The 20,017-nt window shown below is 39.8% G+C and overlaps 1 protein-coding gene across 12 annotated transcripts in view; it reads right to left on the bottom strand.

The window, feature by feature from the left end:
* Positions 1-20,017, bottom strand: part of LOC5569178 — a 41,374-nt gene that overhangs the window by 7,529 nt on the left and 13,828 nt on the right. For 4 of the 12 annotated variants that reach the window (XM_021845343.1, XM_021845344.1, XM_021845347.1 and 1 more), the window contains exons 2-9: positions 7,409-7,616; positions 7,288-7,320; positions 7,114-7,222; positions 6,953-7,052; positions 6,669-6,888; positions 6,229-6,608; positions 456-570; positions 182-394 (exon numbers count right to left, since the gene is read on the bottom strand). In XM_021845343.1, the coding sequence (XP_021701035.1) occupies positions 182-394; positions 456-570; positions 6,229-6,608; positions 6,669-6,888; positions 6,953-7,052; positions 7,114-7,222; positions 7,288-7,320; positions 7,409-7,519 (1,281 nt within the window). In that variant the 5' untranslated portion in view covers positions 7,520-7,616. The remainder of the gene's footprint in view (positions 1-181; positions 395-455; positions 571-6,228; positions 6,609-6,668; positions 6,889-6,952; positions 7,053-7,113; positions 7,223-7,287; positions 7,321-7,408; positions 7,617-20,017) is intronic. The other 8 variants (XM_021845351.1, XM_021845348.1, XM_021845352.1 and 5 more) reach the window with 8 other exon arrangements.

Genomic DNA, 20,017 nt, shown 5'->3' with positions numbered 1-20,017 from the left:
TGATAATAAATGCCTAATTTTGTTTTACCCCATTAGGATGATAGTGTTGTCTAATAACACAGAACACCTAGATATAAGAAGTAAACGTAATGTATAGAATGATACTTATAAAGAATAAAAAAAATAATTTAAAGAAAAGAAAGATAGAAAAGGAAAAAGATTCAGCTGCCCAAGAGTCTACCTCTGAGAGTGATCGAACAGGTGGTTTGACACAATCTTCGCAGCATTTTCCGAGCACGGTTAGCAGCACGATGGGAGGTGGAACCCCGTCACATTCGGTTCGAAGTTGCAGCTGGCGGCGCTTCAGTTGGCAAAACATTTCAGTCAAGAAAGCCATAAATGCCGTGAATCGCGGTCGTGAAGGATTTTTGATGTTCATCGGTGGGCCGAGGACCTGCGGAAGGTGAATATGCATTAGTATCTGATGAATGATGTTGACATGAAGGGATTGTTACCTTATCGCGCTCTTGGTACCATTGGCGACAAGTGTTCAGTAAGGCTTCCAGGAAGGTTTCCTTTTGTTCCTTAGCAATGATCGAAATGCATAATCGTGAAATTGGTAGGGCGTATCTGAAAGGAAAAGATACAATACTATTTTAGTTTGAATTTAAACACATACATTTTCTGCCAACTAAAACCTAATTTTACGTGTTGATGTCCTCACAGTCAAGCTACACGCAACTGACCTTTCAGTTTTGAACAAGCGGTGCTTTCGAGGATGATGTCTAACAACTTTGCTGTAATTGCTAGCAAACGAAAGCTCCTGGCAGGCGTGGTGCTATGCATACTGAGGAATGGAGGATATTCTGGTCAAAAGCGCTTAGAACGAGCATAAACTTAAAGCGATTGTAAACCGGATCATGTGCTCCGGATCAGTAGCAAGCGCATACCATACGGTTTCTGAAGAGGCCATGTGGTAGCAGGAATGGAATAATTCCACTAAAGTTAGATGGACCCATCTGCTACTACCATATGTGTCAGACTGGTATAAAAGAAACCATGGGGAATTGAACTTCCACCTGACGCAGTTTCTGTCAGCACATGGTTGCTATAGACAGTACCTGCGTAGGTTCGGGCACTCAGAATCTCCTGCTGGAATTGTGCTGGTGTGGAGGAAACAGCGGAACATGTCGAGTTTATTTGCCCACGTTTGATTGTTGTGAGGGATCACTTGCTCACTATATGCGGAGGGGACACGTCCCCCGACTATATAATGCAGCAAATGTGTGCGGAGCGGATGCCGAGTGCTGGAATCCAGTAACTACGGTTGTCACTCACATTATGCTGAAATAGCAGCGCCAATGACGCGTCAACCAAAATGGTTAGACCCGCCTAGGCTGGTCCACTGAAATATTGGCAAGGCTATTTCTGCTACAAGTTTTTTTTTATAGAATTTTCGTTCTAAAGTACTCCTAGTAAACTTTCACCTAACCCGGCTATCTGGGGATCTCATGGGGTTTAGGCTTTGTGGTTCTCACTCAACGGTCTCTTACGTATGCACATCTCGAGTGTGGTAACATAGAAAAAAGGGGAAAACAACTTTATACCACGCCACCTGGTACTAACCGGAGATACTACTCAGAATAGCCCCCGACGGTGGATCTATCATACTCCGACGAAGATTTTCCCGGCGGCGGAAGATCTTCCGAGCCAATGCTATCCAGGACAAAATGCTGAAAACGTATGACCGAATCGATACAGATAGGGGCAATCCATTAATTACGTAAGACAATTTTCGGGGTTTTTCATACCCCCCCTCCCCCCATGGTAAGATTTTTTGTATGAAAATTAAAAATAAATTGTATGGCGCGTAAGAAATCTCAAAACCCCCCTCCCCCCATAAACCCTTACATAATTAATGGACAGCCCCATACTGCTTGAAGCAGCCGTGACCTGACAGAAACTGTGTCAGATGAAAGTTCACTTCTTGTGATCCCTGTTCACCCAAACCGATAAATTCGGGGTGAGCCTGTGAGTCCTACATTATTTCTCGGAGGCATCCCATTATTGCTGCCACATAACCAACGAACGAATTCTTTCCAAATTTCTCTTCGCTGATCTTGACGGCTGCTTGGGCACGTCAGGAGTTAATCATCAATATTAACCTCCTTTTCCCGAGCAGCATAGATAGCCGCGTAGTGTCGGTAGCGGTTGTTTCAACTGGCTAAGAATTAACACTACGGACTGCCTGTTCCGGTGGTAAAAGTCCACCTCACAGGTGACCCCTAATTTATGGTGTGATGCGTACCGTGCCTAGGAATGAATGGTTAGGGGGGTCTAAATAAAACCTAACCGTTAACGGAGCCTGTGGGGTACCAGGGCGCCCTCCATAGTATTGAGTCCTTCCTGTGCTACCCGGAGCAATGGTGCAGGTGACCTTGTGTTTCTCCGAGATAATCGGCTGCCCTTCTTCAGTCTCTATCCTGAGGCTTAATAAGGGTGGGATTATGAATATGTTGACATTAAATTTAAATTATCACCTATATGGATTCGCATTATGCGTTTTACACAGTGTACTATGTGCTCTTTCGCCTTTGGCGACTTTAAATAAATACCGATCTGGTTATTTCGTTGCTGGTCTTTTTCGTGCTGAGGTTGCAAAAAGCTTAATCCTGCCTAGTTTGGGTAGTGGCTACGGTTAGGTTAGCTCAGATCAATCTTCAGCATAAAAGAGCAGCAACGATCAATCTTTGCAGACTCATGCCAAATGGTGCAGCCCAAGTGGCGCTAGTTCAAGAACCCTACTTTCGTAGAGGGAACTTCTATCTAGGTAACCTTGTGGACCCAGTTTTTGCTACTTTCAGCAAACTTGAAATGGCAAACTCGCGCTCCATGCCTCGCGCATGAGTACTCGTAAATAAAGCAATCGTTGCTACTCTCATTTCTGAGTTGACGACCAGAGATGTATGTGCTGTCACAATTGATGTTTCTGTTGGTGACCTCAACAGGAAATACGTCTATTGTTCGGTATATTTACCACATGATGAACCATCCCCAACGGATGACTTCAAACGAGTTGTCGTACACTGCCTAACAAAAGGCCTTCCGCTGATTGTGGGCAGTGATGCCAATGCTCATCACATCATCTGGGGCAGCTCAGATATCAATTTGAGAGGCTCCAGTCTGATGGAATACTTAAGTAGTACCGACCTTGGATTACTTAACATAGGCAATCGCCCAACCTTCATGGTTTCTAATAGAGAAGAAGTGTTAGACATAACGCTCTGCTCGAAAAAAATCAGTCACGAGTTGACGAATTGGCATGTATCTGATGAGGAATCATTATCTGATCATCGCTACATCTTCTTTGAACATTCAAATGTAACTGCGCAGACTTTGCGTTTTAGGAATCCCCGCTCAACAAACTGGGAACTCTATATTGAATTGGTTGCGACCAAATTTCATGGATATTCTCCGTCCATTGAAAATCCAAGTGATCTGGATGATGCCGTTGATACTACAACATCCTACATTATGGAAGTTTTTGAAGAAGCTTGTTCTCTGCGGTCTGTAAAGACTACAAGAGTGCTATAAAAGCTCCTGCTTCGGCCAACTCAAGGTCGAAGCTTGTTATCGCATGTCGAACTCAAATTGAGGAACTGAATTCAGTCAACTCTGTAAACCTTGTATGGGTACCTGGCCATTCTTCCATCGCTGGAAATGAATTGGCCGATGAGCTAGCTCGCGATGGAGCATCGCATGACTTCATTGGCCCTGAGCCGGCTATTCCAATTTCGAAGTGCTGGGTGAAGCTTCAGATAAACTCTTGGGCGGCAACTCAGCACAAGCAATATTGGAATAGTTTGGAGTCATGTCGTCAAACAAAATTGTACATTACTGAGCCATCTCCAAGGGTGTCGAAGTATTTAACAAATCTGTCAAAGCAGAATTGCAGTCTCTTGGTCAGAGCGTTGACAGGCCACTGCCGACTCAACTATCACATGGCAAATATTCAGCGTGCTGACTCATTTGTGTGTGATAGTTGTGACTCCGATTATGGAACTTCGTATCACCTGATATGTAACTGTCCAGTTTTTGTGCAAATGCGATTCCAATTACTTGGTAAACACTTATTAAGTGAAACTGAATTCAGAAGCTTGAATCTTCAGGACATTCTGTTATTCTTAACCCGCTGTGGTAATGAGCTATAGGCTCTCTTTACGCTCATGCGTTTTGCAGTGCCCTTTTTAGGGCGCTGTTCGAACCCATTGTGGTATGGAGCTACATGCTCTCATTTCGCTTATGCGATCTTCCCTCTTCAAGGGACCCCACTCCTATTTCCTCCCATCTTTCCCTTCCCTTTCCTCTCCCATCGGGTAGATGATGAAATAGGCTCAAATATGGCGATGGCACAAATCTCCCAACTGGTGGGGAACGTGCCTTTGGAGCCGGCCTTCTGATACCTGATACCTGCCAACTTTTTCACCTGCCTGGCTTCTCTTCGCTGATAACAGTCAGTGTCTTCGGACAGGATGATGCAGATCTGGATCAAACTGTACGCGCTCATCACTCGCATGGTAATTAGTCGGAATGCGCTGTTTAACTTCTCTCGATTCCGCTTGGTCTGTAGAGCCTTGCCCCAGGCTTGTGCACCATATCCTACAAGCGATGTTGATACGCCAGCTACCTAGATGCTTCTAAGACCACCTGTGTTGGGCATAATTCTTGTGAGCGCACTGCTCGTCTTCGCCGGCTTCTCGCATGCATAATCGACGTGACTGTTGAAGCTCAGCCGATCGTCTAGCTTTACGTCCAGGCGTTTCAGTGTTCACTGTGATGCTATTGCATGCCGCCCGACAGTGATGTCCCCGTGCATGACTGCTGTGCAGTTGCTAATTAGTAGCACCTCCGTTTTGTGCTGGGTTTCCTTCAGTTTGACTCCCTCCATCCAATCTTCGACAAGGCCAATTGCCTCCGTTGCCAACACTTCTACTTTCTCCTGCGTCTCACCCATTTCCCTTTGGGCAAAGTCATCGGCATAGCCCACGATTTCGACCCCCTTGGGTAGCTCCAGCGGTAGGACCCCGTCGTAAATCGCATTCCACAGCGTTGGACCCAGTATGGATCCTTGTTGGACTCCAGCCGTTATTCTTAACTCCTTCGGGTCGGCATCGCTTTCATCCCTCAGGACTCGGTTTTTGAAGTAGCTCTTCAAAATCTAGCACAAGTAGTCGGGAACCCGCATTATGTACAGCGCTGTGGCAATGGCCTCTCAGCTGATACTGTTGAACGCATTCTTCACATCTATCGTGACCACGGCATAGTAACGATCCTCTCTATGCTTTTGTTTCAATTCTTTCTCGGCCCTCTCTAGCACCGTCAGATTTGCCTCCACCGTCGACCTCCCTTTCCGGAATCCAAACTTCCTTTCTGATAGTCCGTTCTCGCTCTCTGTGTATTTCACCCTTTCCAAGAGTTCACCGAGTGTATCCAGTAAACATACTTACTTTACTTTTGATGACCCTACGTCTTTCAACACATGACCTGCGCCACATTGTTACGCCAACCTACTCGGTCTATGGCTGCTAGCATCCAGTTTCTCGATCGCCCCACATTTCCAAGATCCTGCTTCACATGGTCAAACCACTTAGCTCGTTGCGCTCCTCTTCGTCTTGTACCGGCCGCATTCGAGGTGAACACCATTTTTGCGGGATTGTTCTCCGGCATTCTCACAACGTGCCCACCCATCGTACTCTTCCAGCTTTGGCGCCTTTCTGAATACTGGGTTCACCGTAGAGTTGCGCAAGCTCGTGGTTCAATCTTCTCCTCCATACGCCGTTGTAATATACTCCGCCAAAGAATGGTGATTGCTCGATAGTTCACACATTCTAGCTTGTCACCCTTTTTGTATTTTGGATATATTATTCCGTCCTTCCACTCCTCCGGAATCTGTTCTGTATCCCACATCCTGGCTATCAATCGGTGCAGACAAGTAGCCAACCGGTCCGTTCCCATTTTAATAAGTTCCGCTCCAATAACATCCTTCCCAGCTGCTTTGTTGTTCTTGAGCTGTTCGATAGCATCCTTAACTTCACCTATTGTGGGAGTTGGCAATATAGTGCTGGTGCAGAACTTAGAAGTCGTTAAATAGTTCTATATTGACAGTGTATGCCTCATTTAGGTATAGTTCTTCGCATGCTTATAGGACATAATGCTGGATAAGGATATACTTCCGAATTTTCTGTCTTCTCGTCTTAATGAAAAAAAGATAATCCTACAATACCATACCTTCGTCCATCAACTGCCCGTTGCATCAGCTGCATTGCCAGTTCCATCAGGCATCGGGCATTGAGCTGATTCGGATCTTCGATCGCCTTGCTGAGGATGGCCTGGATCTCCGGCGAAAATTGTCCAATATCGTTGGCTTCGGGTCCCACGGCAAGTCCCAGTCCAGCCAATCCGCGCGTCAACGTATCAGCCGAAGATAGCGACTTAGAGCGCTGTAATGGTGCAAGGCTCATCGGACTATTGCTTCCCGGTGGATACATGCCCGAAGGTGATGGTAGGCCACTGCTGGAGGAGTTGTTCTGAGCTGCTTGGAAGCTGGTATTTGGATGTTGAGCCGCGTGAACCACCGGCTCCGGCGCGAATTTCACTCGTGGTCCAGACTATGGAAGAGGTTGGTATTAATCATATATAAGAGCGTTTCTTGCAATACTAGATCATACGTGTAAAATATTTCCGCTGGACGGTGAGTTGACCAATGGCATATGGGAGCCTTGTAGCTGTACTCCCACGTGTTGCATCGGATGGGTAGACATCATGATCGGTCCTCGTTGAGGACTGCCGATGTTGCCCAGTTGCATTTGTGCTCGAGGATGCATATTCAACGGCATATGGACGTTCGATTTCGAGTGCTGCAGGGAGCTGCTGTAAATGTTGAGAGACCTGGAAAAATCCAAGATTTAAATATGATGATTTGTTTCAACGAAGCTCAGTCAAATATGCCAACCTAGAGTTCTGCAGCGGGATACGTCCGTCCTGAAGTTGATTCATCTGAAATTCTTGGGCATGCACGTTGAGTTTGTTCGGGTGTCCATCCATGCGAACATCTACGGGCGGTTGAAGTTACAAATTTGTCATTAAAAGGTTACTGTTAGTAGCAGGTATTACTTGGAGGACGATAGATTTCCATCGGTGGCTTACCACGCAACTGTTGTTGTTGGGCATGTTGCATAGCCTGACTCTGGGTGAAGGCTAGGCTGCGTCGTTTGTTGGCGTTCTGTAGTAAAGTAAGCATACATTAGGAAATGATTGATTTCGTTTCTAATTTTTACAGATAGATACAGGTATAATAGATTCGGATAATGATACCTCCACCAATTGAACAGACAGATTTCATGTTAAAAGAAAATATATTCGATTAGTTAAAATGGGTTAAAGTGTAACAGCATGACGAAATAATTACCATATCCATTACCTGCTGGTTGGAAGTTCGGATAAAACTTCGTTCCCGTGAAATTCCCGGAGAAATGTAGGCTTCTTGCATTTTCATATTCTTTTGATCGTGGTCTGCCATCTTTGGAATCAGTTTTGATTTGGTTACTTCTATTCAGTGAATCGTTGGTTTCGTTTATGTGTAATTCATTTGGTTTTGTTTTCAAATTATGTCGTATCTGGAAAATGCAAAGAGAAAAATTGAGATGATTTTTCTTGTAGATCGGATGGAACAGGTATATTGTATAATCAGTCTGATGAGCTATATTCTGAATAAATCCTACTTATTCAGAATATAGCTCCATTTTTATGTGTGAGCATGATACAACATTTTGATAACAAACGAGGTAATAATCCGCCCATAAATACAAGCCACATTCACAGGCAAAAAGTATGGAACAATGATCTTAACCAGTGCGCATCGTACCAATACTCTGATAGCCCTACATGTTTTTCCTCTTCTAGAAATCCATCTACAATTGATTTGGTCTTAACCAACTCTAGTCATCTTTGTAGCCAACTGATTACTCATGCTGATTTTGATTGTGATCATGTCCCTGTTACATTTCAAATATCTCAAGAAGCGATTCTCAATCCTATCAGCTCCTCTTTCAATTATTTTCGAGCCGACTGGAATATATATTAAACATATATTGATTCTAATCTTGATGTTAACATTTCTTTACAAACAAAACGTTTTTCACAATTAAGAAACAAAAATTTGAAAACAAGCTTTCTCTATCGGACCTTGGCTCTAAGCCCTTTTGGAAATTATCTAAAATTTTGAAAAAAACCTCAGAAGCCAATACCGGCATTGAAAGACGAAAACAAATTATTACTAACCAATTGCGAAAAAGCTCAAAAACTTGCTATGCAGTTTGAAAGTGCGCACAATTTTAATTTAGGACTTACTAGTCCAATTGAAAATCAAGTTACTCAGGACTTGGAAAATATTCTCAATCAAGAGAACGTTTTCGAAAATGCCTGTGAGACTGATTTGAAAGAAGTGAGAACTATTATTAAAAAATCAAAAATATGAAAGCTCCTGGCGAGGATGGAGTTTTCTACATCCTCATCAAGAAACTTCAAGAAAGTAGCTTATCATTTTTAGTTGATATACTTATTCAACAATTAGCGTATTTTCCCGACAAATGGAAAAATGCTAAGGTTGTTCCAATTATAAAACCAGACAGAAATCCTGCAGAAGCTTCTAGCTATCGTCCAATCAGTTTGCTTTCCTCCATCAGTAAACTTTTTGAAAAGGTCATTTTGAACAGAATGTTGGTCCACATCAACGAAAATTCAATTTTTGCCAATGAACAGTTCGGATTCCGCCATGAACATTCGACCACTCATCAACTTTTACGTGTAACAAACTTGATCCGTTCCAACAAATCTGAAGGCTATTCTACTGGTCTTGCTCTTCTAGACATAGAAAAAGCATTCGACAGTGTTTGGCATGGAGGTTTGATTGTAAAATTAAAAAATCTTTAATTTTCCACCATACATTGTTAGAATAATTCAAAGTTATCTGTCAAATCGTACACTTCAGGTTAATTATCAGAACTCCAGATCTGAAAGACTTCCTGTAAGAGCTGGTATTCCCCAAGGCAGCATTTTGGGACATAAATAAACAATATTTTCACATCTGACATCAGGGATGTCAAAAATCCTTGTTTGGCGGAGAGCAAAGGACGAAGCCTGCGTGTCATATGTAGTCGATTGCAAAAAAGTTTGGATATATTTTCTTCATAATTGCAAAAATGGAAGATTTCTCCTAATGCTTCCAAAACTCAACTAATAATGATTGTACCCCGTTTGGCATAAAGCCGTTTGGCATAAAGTCGTTTGGCATAATGGTCGTTTAGCATAATGGCCGTTTGGCATAATGGTCATTTGGCATAATGGCCGTTTGGCATAATGATTGACTTAAAATAAATATCGGTATTTTTAAGCTTTTACCGAGATGAAAGCCATTGAGCAAAAAAACTTGGTAGGTTCTAAACAAGCGCGGTGTTGGTTTAGAGATTTTCCAAGCTATGAATTTCAAAAATTGTTGTGACATTAGAGAGCATTACTAAATAAAACTCTTGACGTGTCTCTACATCTCAAAACATAGAGTATCTTTGAGCTTGTTGCGATATAAATATGTAAAAGAAAGTAAATTGGTAAAGAAAGTTCGCAGTTATTCATCAAAGGAACGCTAATAGAATATTTCGCTGCAGATCAAGCTCTGTCCCAGTTTGGACGTAACACTCGATGAAAATAACTTGATAAAAGAATGGATTTTTTTTTGCAAAATATCAAAAGCTCTAATCCAAAGATCTATCAATGCGACTTAATGCAAAAATAGCCTATATACGAGAGCAGATTATTTTTCGATTAAAATGTTTAAGGCTCTAACGCAAAAAAAAAATCACAGCATAGTTCAAATAAACAACACATCTTTAAAAGAAAATATTAGTGGCAAAACTTTTCAATGGTTCAATATAAATTCTTATTTTGGAAGTGTACATCACAAACAGCGTCTATTATCGAGATTAGGGAAAATTTGTGATTAAAATGATATTTATTCCAGCATATCTCGGAAAGAGATCACGTGTTTGCCCCAAAAAAAGTATATGTTGAATATTGGCAGGTTCTAAAGTAATTATCATTCTAACAACACATCTGGCAAGAATTTATAAAACAGCAAAATATAAAAAATGATTAACATTTAGCTTTACTAAATAATAAATTTAAAACAGTATAAATATAAAGAACAGCTTATTTTTGAAAGAAGGCAAAATTTATAATTGAACCAATAGAAGAATGTACGCCAAAAATTATTGCGGCATAATAAAACGAAAGGACATAAAAAAGTATTCCCGAATGACTGGTTTCGCCGAAAAGTGGTGACGAAAAAGAACGATAAACCGTCAAAATAAAGAACTATTCTGTCATTCTCGGCTATACACATGTTGGCAAAAAATGTTGAGGACGGTAAAACTCGAAAGAACTGCCAATTAAATAGAGAAGGGTGCATATTAGATGGTCAGTTCGTTTACCACCCTGAAATGTAACCGTAACTTTGTACGACAATTATGAGTGCTAAAAACTTTTCGGGGAAGTGGGCTAGTCGGAGAAACGGGATATTCGGGGAACTGGCGCTCGGGGAAACAACATTCGGGGAAAAATAGCACAACCCATCGAAGTTACTCTTTCTCTTTTCGCTGATAATTTGAGCAGATCAATGTTATCGATTGCCGCCCTTTTGTCAGTTGGGAACAAAAAAATACTTAAAAAATATAGCTCCAAGGAACAGCCTATGCATAAACAAGGAGAAATTTATTGACATTTTAAATCAACAGTTTTCATACCTATAATTATGGTTACATCATATTTAGAAAAAAAAAAATAGAAAAATTAAAAGAAGGGTAAATTTGTGCTTATGCTTCAGTGCAAAAATTTGTTCCAATAGCGAAACTCAAAAGAGGAATTAATATTTGTAAGAAGGGTAATTTCTGGATAAATAATAAATTACTAATGGCAATGATTTCATAATATGCTTAAATTTATTCAAGAGCGAATAATTGTTGAATAAAGTGACATTTTGTATCAATTGACTCCAAAACAAGCCTGATGTCATCAGAAAGATTCAATAGAAACTTAAAAACGAATAATTGAGAAATTCTTGGTTTCAGACTCATTATACCAAACGACCATTATGCCAAACGACTTTATGCCAAACGGCTTTATGCCAAACGACTTAATGCCAAACGGCTTCATGCCAAATGACCTACCACCTTCCCATATAAACCAAAAGCTTTTTATTTGAAACCTTCAAGTAGACATGTTGTCACGATGAGAGGGGTTCCAATAAATTGGTCAGATGAAGCTAAGTATCTATTGCTCATGCTAGATAAGAATTTAACTTTCAAAAATCACATTGAGGGCATTCAAGCCAAATGTAATAAATATGTAAAATGTCTCTATCCCCTTATTAATAGAAAATCAAAACTTTGTCTTAAGAACAAGCTTTTGATTCTTCTTCTTCTTTCTGGCGTTACGTCCTAACTGGGACAAATCCTGCTTCTCAGATTGGTGTTCTTATGAGCACTTCCACAGTTATTAACTGAGAGCTTTCTTTGCCGATTGACCATTTTTGCATGTGTATATCGTGTGGCAGGTACGAAGATACTCTATGCCCTGGGAATCGAGAAAATTTCCTTTACGAAAAGTCCCTCGACCAGCGAGATTCGAACCCACGACCCTCAGCATGGTCATGCTGAATAGCTGCGCGTTTACCGCTACGGCTATCTGGGCCCCTTTTGATATTCAAACAAATTTTCAGGTCAGCCATGTTGTATGCTGTACCAATATGGACTAGCTGTTGTAATACCAGGAAGAAAGTTCTGCAGAGAATTCAAAATAAAATTTTGAAAATGATTCTGAAGCTTCCTCCCTGGTATAGTACCAATGAGTTACATAGAATATCCAATGTTGAAACATTGGAACAAAAGTCGAATAAAATAATTAATAATTTCAGGCGAAAATCGTTACAATCTTCTATTGCCACGATTAATGCGTTATATGTTTAGGTTAAGTTAGGTTAAGTAAATTCAAAGCGTTTTTTCTCTCTTATAAGCAGGTGAAATCAACTCACCTGTAAAAAATCTGAACTGCTACGGCAAACGAAATGTAATATGTTGTTAACAAAATGTTAATAAAATCTTAAATTTGTTTTACCAAATTAGGATGGTAGTGTTGTCTAATAACACAGAACACCTATATATAAAAAATGAATGTAATGTTTGGAATGACACAAATATAGAAATTAAAAAAAAGGATGACCATGGGTTGAATCCCAGGCCCGTCCCGTTCCTCGTACTTTTTAGTTGTATATTTCACTTACTTCTGTCTTCCACTCTTAGAGTATCACAGTTGCTCTATCACAGTTGCTCTATCATAGCATTTGCTATATCCCGAGAAGGACAAAAAAAACCGTTTCTCTACGCATCCATCTTCTTCTTCTTGGCATTGACGTCCTCACGGGGACAGAGCCTGCTTCTCAGCTTAGTGTTCTTATGAGCACTTCCACAGTTATTAACTGAAAGCTTTCTTTGCCAAAGTTGCCATTTTCTCATTCGTATATCGTGTGGCAGGTACGATGATACTCTATGCCCAGGGAAGTCAAGGAAATTTCCATTACGAAAAGATCCTGGACCGACCGGGATTCGAACCCAGACACCTTCAGCATGGCTTTGCTTTGTAGGCAGGCATACATAGCCTGTTATCCAAACAGCACCAAACACCTTCCCGCATTAACTGACGTAGACGCAGTGGTATATACGGTTTACTGTGAAAGCCAGTTTAATGCATCATCAATTCCTCCATTCCTGACTGCATTCTGACGTGGCAAGCGCCATTATCGCCTTAAAATAGAAGATCACCAGCACTTATACACTGAGGGTGTCTGTTAGTCCCAAGCAGTCATCTGGTTGATTCCTTGTGTAAGTCCAGCTGATCTGGCGATACTGGAGTAGCAACCACGGGCGGCCAATCAAGCTCAGGCTTAAGCTCAAGTAGTTAAACCTTATTTGACCATAAACTATATTGTCTGTAAACATTGTTCGAATTTCTGTTGGCATTAATATACGTGCACCTTGAAGGAAGCCGCACGGCGAATGGTGACTTGATGGTAGTTTGGTTTAAAATGTATGATTAAATTCTGATTAAAACGAGTTTTTCTTTATTAACTTTTTTTACAAGTATTCTTCTTTATGTGTTGAAGAAGAGTTTATGATTAGTTTTTGTTTATGAGTTATGTTTGAGATCTGTTGTAAATTAAGCGTAAATAGTGATTTTTGCTTGTGACAAAACAATGTTTCGCAGTGTAATGTGAAGGCAGAAAAATGCATCAAAATGATTAAATGAGTATCAAGAAACTTACACTTGATTGATTATAAAGATATTTAAAGTTTTACTTGAAAGCTAATTAAATACTACAACATTATCATAAGAAAACTATTAGAGCCAACTTTCAACGAATGGTTGCATAAACATCCTGTGTTGCGCATGAGTGTGAACGTCTGAGCACAAATCGCACAAAATGCGTTATCGATTTTAAAATAATGCGGAAAATAGTGCATGTAGGTCTTTATTTTGCGGCCAATTTTCTGCCACCAACGCTAATATACAAAATGCATAGCTGTTTATTGTCTACCGAACCCCTAGCATTACAGATCAATCACTGTGGAACCACACCATTTCAAAGCGTGGGCTCATCAATGCAAGGCAACGGAGCGCGCACATGTCGGCGGCGGCATCAACCATCTTCGGTCGCCGCGGTCGCGCTGCACTACCTTTATTTCCCGCCAGTGTACATTAGGGTGGTTCAAATTACGAAAAAGGTTGAAAATCCTATTTCTCATACTTTCTTTACAATCTTGATTATGGAAATAGAGTTCTGACAAATTTTGGGTCAGATCGGTAGTGATGTATCAAGTATCAGGTATCAGAAGGCCGGCTCCAAAGGCACGTTCCCCGCCAATTGGGAGATTTGTGCCATCGCCATATTTGAGCCTATTTCATCATCTATCCGATGGGAAAGCAAAGTGAATGGGAGGAAATAGGAGTAGGGTCCCTTGAAGAGGGAAAATCGCATAAGCGAAATGACAGCATGTAGCTTCATACCCTAAAAAGGGTACTGTAATACGCATGAGCGTAAAGAGAGTCTATAGCAATATTGCAATGAGCAAACAGCCAGACGTCCACTCTTCCCGTGAAGGAAACTGTGTGGTAAATGTCATGTAAAGAAAGTGACAAGCAATTATGAGATCACTTGGAGCAATCTAGAATGACTCCGACATACTTTAAATGATCACTAACATTAATCTCAATGCCAAAAAGACGTAAAGGCTGAATTCCGTCGCGGTTCCGTTTTTCCATAAAAAGAACAATAGATGTTTTATTCAGGTTAACCAAAAGGCCATATTGGCGACACAAACTCTCGACTAGCTGAAGAGCACTTTGCATCAGGTCGAATAGGGTGCCTATGCACATACCAAAGATCAAAACTAGATAGTCGTCGGCAAATCCATAAGTTGGAAAACCGCAATTATTGAGTTGCCTCAATAGCGTATCTGCTACGAGATTCCACAAAAGTGGTATCAAGACTCCCCCTTGGGGCATCTGCAAACACTTAATTTCCGAATCGCAGCTTGGCGCAATGTCGAGAAGAGATGTCGGTTTTGGAGCATTTCATGAATCCAATTGTTAATCGTTTCAGATAGCCCATGGTTTCGTGCAGCTTCCAAATGGCATCGAAAGATACGGCGTATTCGTAGAGTATGGCAACATTTTGAGAAATGTTCTTTTAACTAATACTAGTTAAAATTTCAGAATAGTTTAATGTTCTAAAAGCTTTTCATAAACTATATTTTGAATAGAATGTTGCTAAAAAATTTGATATCAACAATATTATGTAAGCTTTGAAAAACACCATACATTAAATTTTGAAGTTCACCTTCAAGTTGCTTGCGACACCTCTAAACCTTACTGTTTATGGTTTCGAGAACTTTCGAAAACTAAGCCGCACCCTAGTGTGCATTCATCAATGCATGGGCGGACGAGCCCATTATCATGTGTGTCAAGTCAACCTTGAAAGTGTTCACGTCCGTTTGTCCAGCAGCGGTCCGTTTGGTTGGTGTGCTAAAATGATTTTGTGTACCACCATCTTCGTCGTATATCCACTACTGATTGAATCGCACTGCGCAGAGGAGAGATAAATTCGTTCACACATAGCCGGTCGCCAGTAAAACAGCTGGAGCTGAGTAAGTATTTTCTCTCAAATAGCTTTATCATCGGAAGAATTACATCATTGCTTCGTTTTGCTCGTAAATTTTGTTTGGTAGAATCGCGGCGGAGATTATTAATTGGTAATCACAAAAAAAGATAAATATTGTTTCAAAATATACAACAAGCTAAATTATTGTATAGTGTATGTAGCGGAATTTGGGGCAAGTGTGCCACCCCTGATTTTTGTAAAAACTACAAACTATATTTTTTATTTGAGCTTAACAATATGTTCCCTTATAGTCCATAATACAATGGTCAAAATATGACGCAAATTGCTCTATTTTTCACGTATTTATATCGACTTTTGTGAAAACCATAAAATTTCAGTGATTTTATATAAGATTTCGTTGTTTCTGAATAGCATGGTGAGAGGTAAATTAATAACGAATTTTTCAAACGTACTGTACATTGGGAAGCTATACAAATGGGTAAGTAATTGTGGCATTTGAATGAAAAAAATCTTTAGTTTTACATACAAAATCCATTTTGGTTGAAATCTATACTTTTTGGGGCAAGTGTGCCACCTATTTGGTAAACAAAATTGGTTGGAGTGAAATTCATAGAAAAGTAAACATCATCAACAAAATCATGATAATGAACCAAAATGAGGCACCAGTAGTGGTTTTTGAAGTGTAGAAGAGGAATAGCGAACATTTTTGCTCCCACAATGATTTTTTCTCCAAATATTCGATAATAACATGGTTTTAGGCGTTTTAAGAACTATTTTACTTATTTTCATCAATATTTTACCTTTATTTAGTGCTGATCTTGTGTAATATTATACAGATCCTCTATAATGAAAGAGTAATTCATATATCGCATTGAATGGAGACAAAAATAACGATTTTAGTTATTCGAATTGACTAGTAGAGAGTTCCGCATGTGATGAACCTTGTTATAAAGCATCCCCTCATGACGGTAAACCTAAACACATTTTTAAAATTGTCAATTAGGCTCTGCTTTGTTAGCAGTATTAGCAGGAAATAATGAAAATTTCATTACAAGTAGAATTACATGAATGTTCATTCGATGGCTGTCTTGCCCCATAAGGGTGGCACACTTGCCCCATAGTGTTGAAAATCAGGGTATTTTGGATGATATTTTAGGAGCTCCAAAACTAATACTTTTTGAAATTATTTTCTTTTTAAATGGCACAGTGCTTATGAAAAGATGTGAAACTAACATCGTGAGGTTGAATTGGCGGGTTTTTTAAGCTTTAGACAAAGTTAGAGAACAATTTGCTTAAGGTGGCACACTTGCCCCAAATCCCGCTATGTTCACCGATGTCCACCCACAATGGTGTTTGATTAATTGGTGTAGCAAGTGCGCACATTCATGGGGTGAACCCAATGAAGTCAAGCTGAAACTGAGGCAAGGCCCCACAATATGTACTGCCTCTAAAACAGTGAATCACAAGTAGTTCCATCTGCATTTTTGTTAAAATTGGGTTGATACCAGTTTTCAACTTATAGTATATACATGAGTTAAAGGCTAGATGCGTGCATTTTTTTTAAATTGCAATGTTTGAAGTACTTAATAAATCATGTATTCTGTAAAATAAGTACGCAAAAAAATCGATTTTCATTTGCTATTTTTACTGATTCAAATATTATTTTTTTCATGTACAAGACCACTTGGGAGACTCAAGGCGAGGAAAGATATTTCGGGTACAAACTTGGGTAGTAACATTAAAAATACAAAAAAAAATATTCTATATTTTTATTTTATGTTTTTATTTTAAATATTGACTGCAACATAAAATTCCTTTTTTTATTAATTTAAAAATACGGCCCGACAATCATCCAACTTTATTCTCGGGTGACCTTAAATAATTCATCAGGATATTTCTTTTAACTTATATGGCATAATGAATTTTTCTCATAATTTTTTTAAACGTCTCCAGAGATTCTTCTTAGATTCCGTTGAAAAAATAAACGAGAATATATTTCCAAGACTTTATTCTAAAATTCATTCAGGAATTATTGCAGAAATTTTAACTGGATTTCTTCAGAACAAACAATCGCCAAACATACAAAGAATTTTTTCCAGCGCTTTCGTGTAGAAACTCTACATAGTATTGTGCACAATGCCACCAGGAATTTTCCTAGAATTAAAAAATGCTTTCGGCGTAAAACCTCAATGAAATTGCTAGTAATAATCTATCTGGCGTTCCTATATAGTCGTCAATTTACTAAGGGATTGATAAAGGAAATGACCCAGAGATTCTGAAAATTTCAACCTGAATTTTCAAAGATTCTTTAAGAATTCCCACACGAATCATTCTAGGAATTTATAAAGGTTTCAACCAAGAATTCCACTGATGAGATCTTTGAGCATTTTTCCTTGAAAACCACTGGAGAGATTTCTTGGCGTATCCTTGGTCAAGAAATCCCATGTTATTTTCTTAAGTATTTCTTTATCAATAACAGGAATTCTTAAACAATTATTTAACTTAATTCGCGTTTACTCTTTGAGATTAATGTATATGAGAAATCTTTACTTGAATTTATCTTAAATGTTTGAATAATTCATTCAGATAATTGGAAATCCTGCATCATTTTTTCCATGGAACCCTTCTTGGATTCGATTTTCATGTGATGTCCCCAGAAACTTTTAAGAAATTATACTGTTTTTTGTTTATAATTATTTTCAATATTCTTTATCTATTCTAAGACTTTTTTATAAGGAAGACGGGGTTGGTGGTCTGATGGCTACCACTTCTGCTTCATAAGCAGAAGGTCATGGGTTCAATCCCAGGCCCGTCCCTTTCCTCGTACTTTGTAGTTGTGTATCTCTCATTTGCTTCTATCTTCCATTCTAAATCTGTCACACTCAAACTATTCGTTCATAGCAAACGCTAGAACCAGAGACGGACAATGCTTTCATTCTGCCCCGCGCATGCCTTTCCTTGCGCCTGATTCATAGGCAGTCTGCTAACCACAAAAGCAAACCTCTCAGCCATGCCTTTCCACCAATCCAGTCGGACTCCACGGTATACAGTGGGCCAGTATAAGTGTAACATCATTTCCTCCCCCTTCCCCACATTGGTCTGCATTCTGACGCGGCAGGCACCATTGTCGCCTAAAAATAGAAGATCACTAGCATCTATACACTGAGGGTGTCTGTTAGTCCCAAGCAGTCATTCGGTTGGTTCCTTGTGTAAGTGCAGCTGATCTGGCGATACTGGAGTAGTAGGTATCCACGGGCGGCCAATCAAGCTCAAGCTCAAGCTCTATATCTGGTATTGAGTGCAATCCGGTACTGAGGGATCTCCCCCTATTTATTCACATTACGCTTGATTTATAATCATTATTTTTTCAATTCAGTTTCCTAATTGCAAGTAATTTACGTTTTAAATTATTTTCCATACGTTTTGACAGTTCTCGACTTGGCCATTCTTCCATGTGCTTGTGTTGGGGGTTTGAGAAATTTGAGAACCGTGCGTAACGTGATCAGTGTCGCCGCTCGGCGGAGAGTAACTGAATGTTTCATAGGTTGTGGTTTACACTTTTTGCCGCTGACGCCAACTGTTGCAAACGATGTAAACAGTCGTTACCCTATGTTGTCCCAAACTAGTTGACAATGCTCGAATAGGACCTTTAGCGAAGTATGTGAAAACGGCGTATGGAGGAGGAAAATAAATAACAAACTTGCGCAACTCTACGGTGAATCCGTTATCCAGAAAGTCATCCTGGAAGGGTAAGATGGATAGGCCATGTTGTGAGAATGCCGGACAACAATCCTGCACCTCAAATCTGGCCGGTACAAGAGGAAAAGGGGCGAAGTGAGCTTGGTGGTGACCAAGTGGAGAAAGATGTTGGAAACTGGAGGCAAGTAACCAGTAAAAGTACGGAATCAGGCCTTAGCCTGCTCCCTTTGGTAAGATCTCTCGCAATACCAGGCATTGCCGAATTCACTCTCATTTGAGTATGAAGCACGATGAAAGGAAGCAATGAAAAACATCCCATTTGTTGCGGTCCACGAACGTCAATGTATCGCAAGTTGTAACAAGTATGATAAATGGAAGCAGCGAAAAAGAGCCCCAAAGAAAGAGCGATGATAAAATCCATTTTTCTCGCTTGTTTACTGGAACGATAAACAATCCACGAACTTCAAAGTTGTAGCAGTATACGATAAACCGTCTCTCATAATGTACAGCATATTATGATAGTTACAGAGAGCGGTACATTAGAGATTCTCTCAATTTTCTCAGGATTCACTCCCTGCGCAGAACCAAACACCGGTCAGTTGTATCAGTTTGGAATTGGCTTGTTTAGGGGTAACCAGTTTCTTACATATTCTGAATCTACGTTAAAAACTGAACTAAAATCAAAAGTTTTACAATTTTCCGTGACCTGTTGGTGAATTCCGGCGCACATTTTCTTCGAAGAGAAGACATTTTCTTCTATAATCCACCAGCAAGAAAATTTTCTTTTCTTCGAAGAAAATGCGCGCCGGAATTCGCCTACTGGAACTATTTTTAAAACAAGTTTGAAATTAGTATGGAAATCACTTTTGAATCATCCCTCAGCAAATTTTACTTCGGGACGAGCTGTCATTATGTAAACTGAAATGTCATTGAGTCGACGGATGGAAATCTTTTTTAATCATTTATAATATCAAAATTAAGATATTGAAGTTCAATACAATCGTGTTATACTCGAAAAATGTGCTCTTTCGATCGAGCTACAAAAAATGTGAATTTTTCATCACTATACAACTAACAACAAACACTAAACTA

The sequence above is a fragment of the Aedes aegypti genome, chromosome 2, assembly GCF_002204515.2.
Source record: "Aedes aegypti strain LVP_AGWG chromosome 2, AaegL5.0 Primary Assembly, whole genome shotgun sequence".
NCBI classification, from domain to species: domain Eukaryota; kingdom Metazoa; phylum Arthropoda; class Insecta; order Diptera; family Culicidae; genus Aedes; species Aedes aegypti.
Note: the sequence above shows the minus strand (reverse complement) of the source record. Positions and strands in the feature narration are given on the sequence as shown.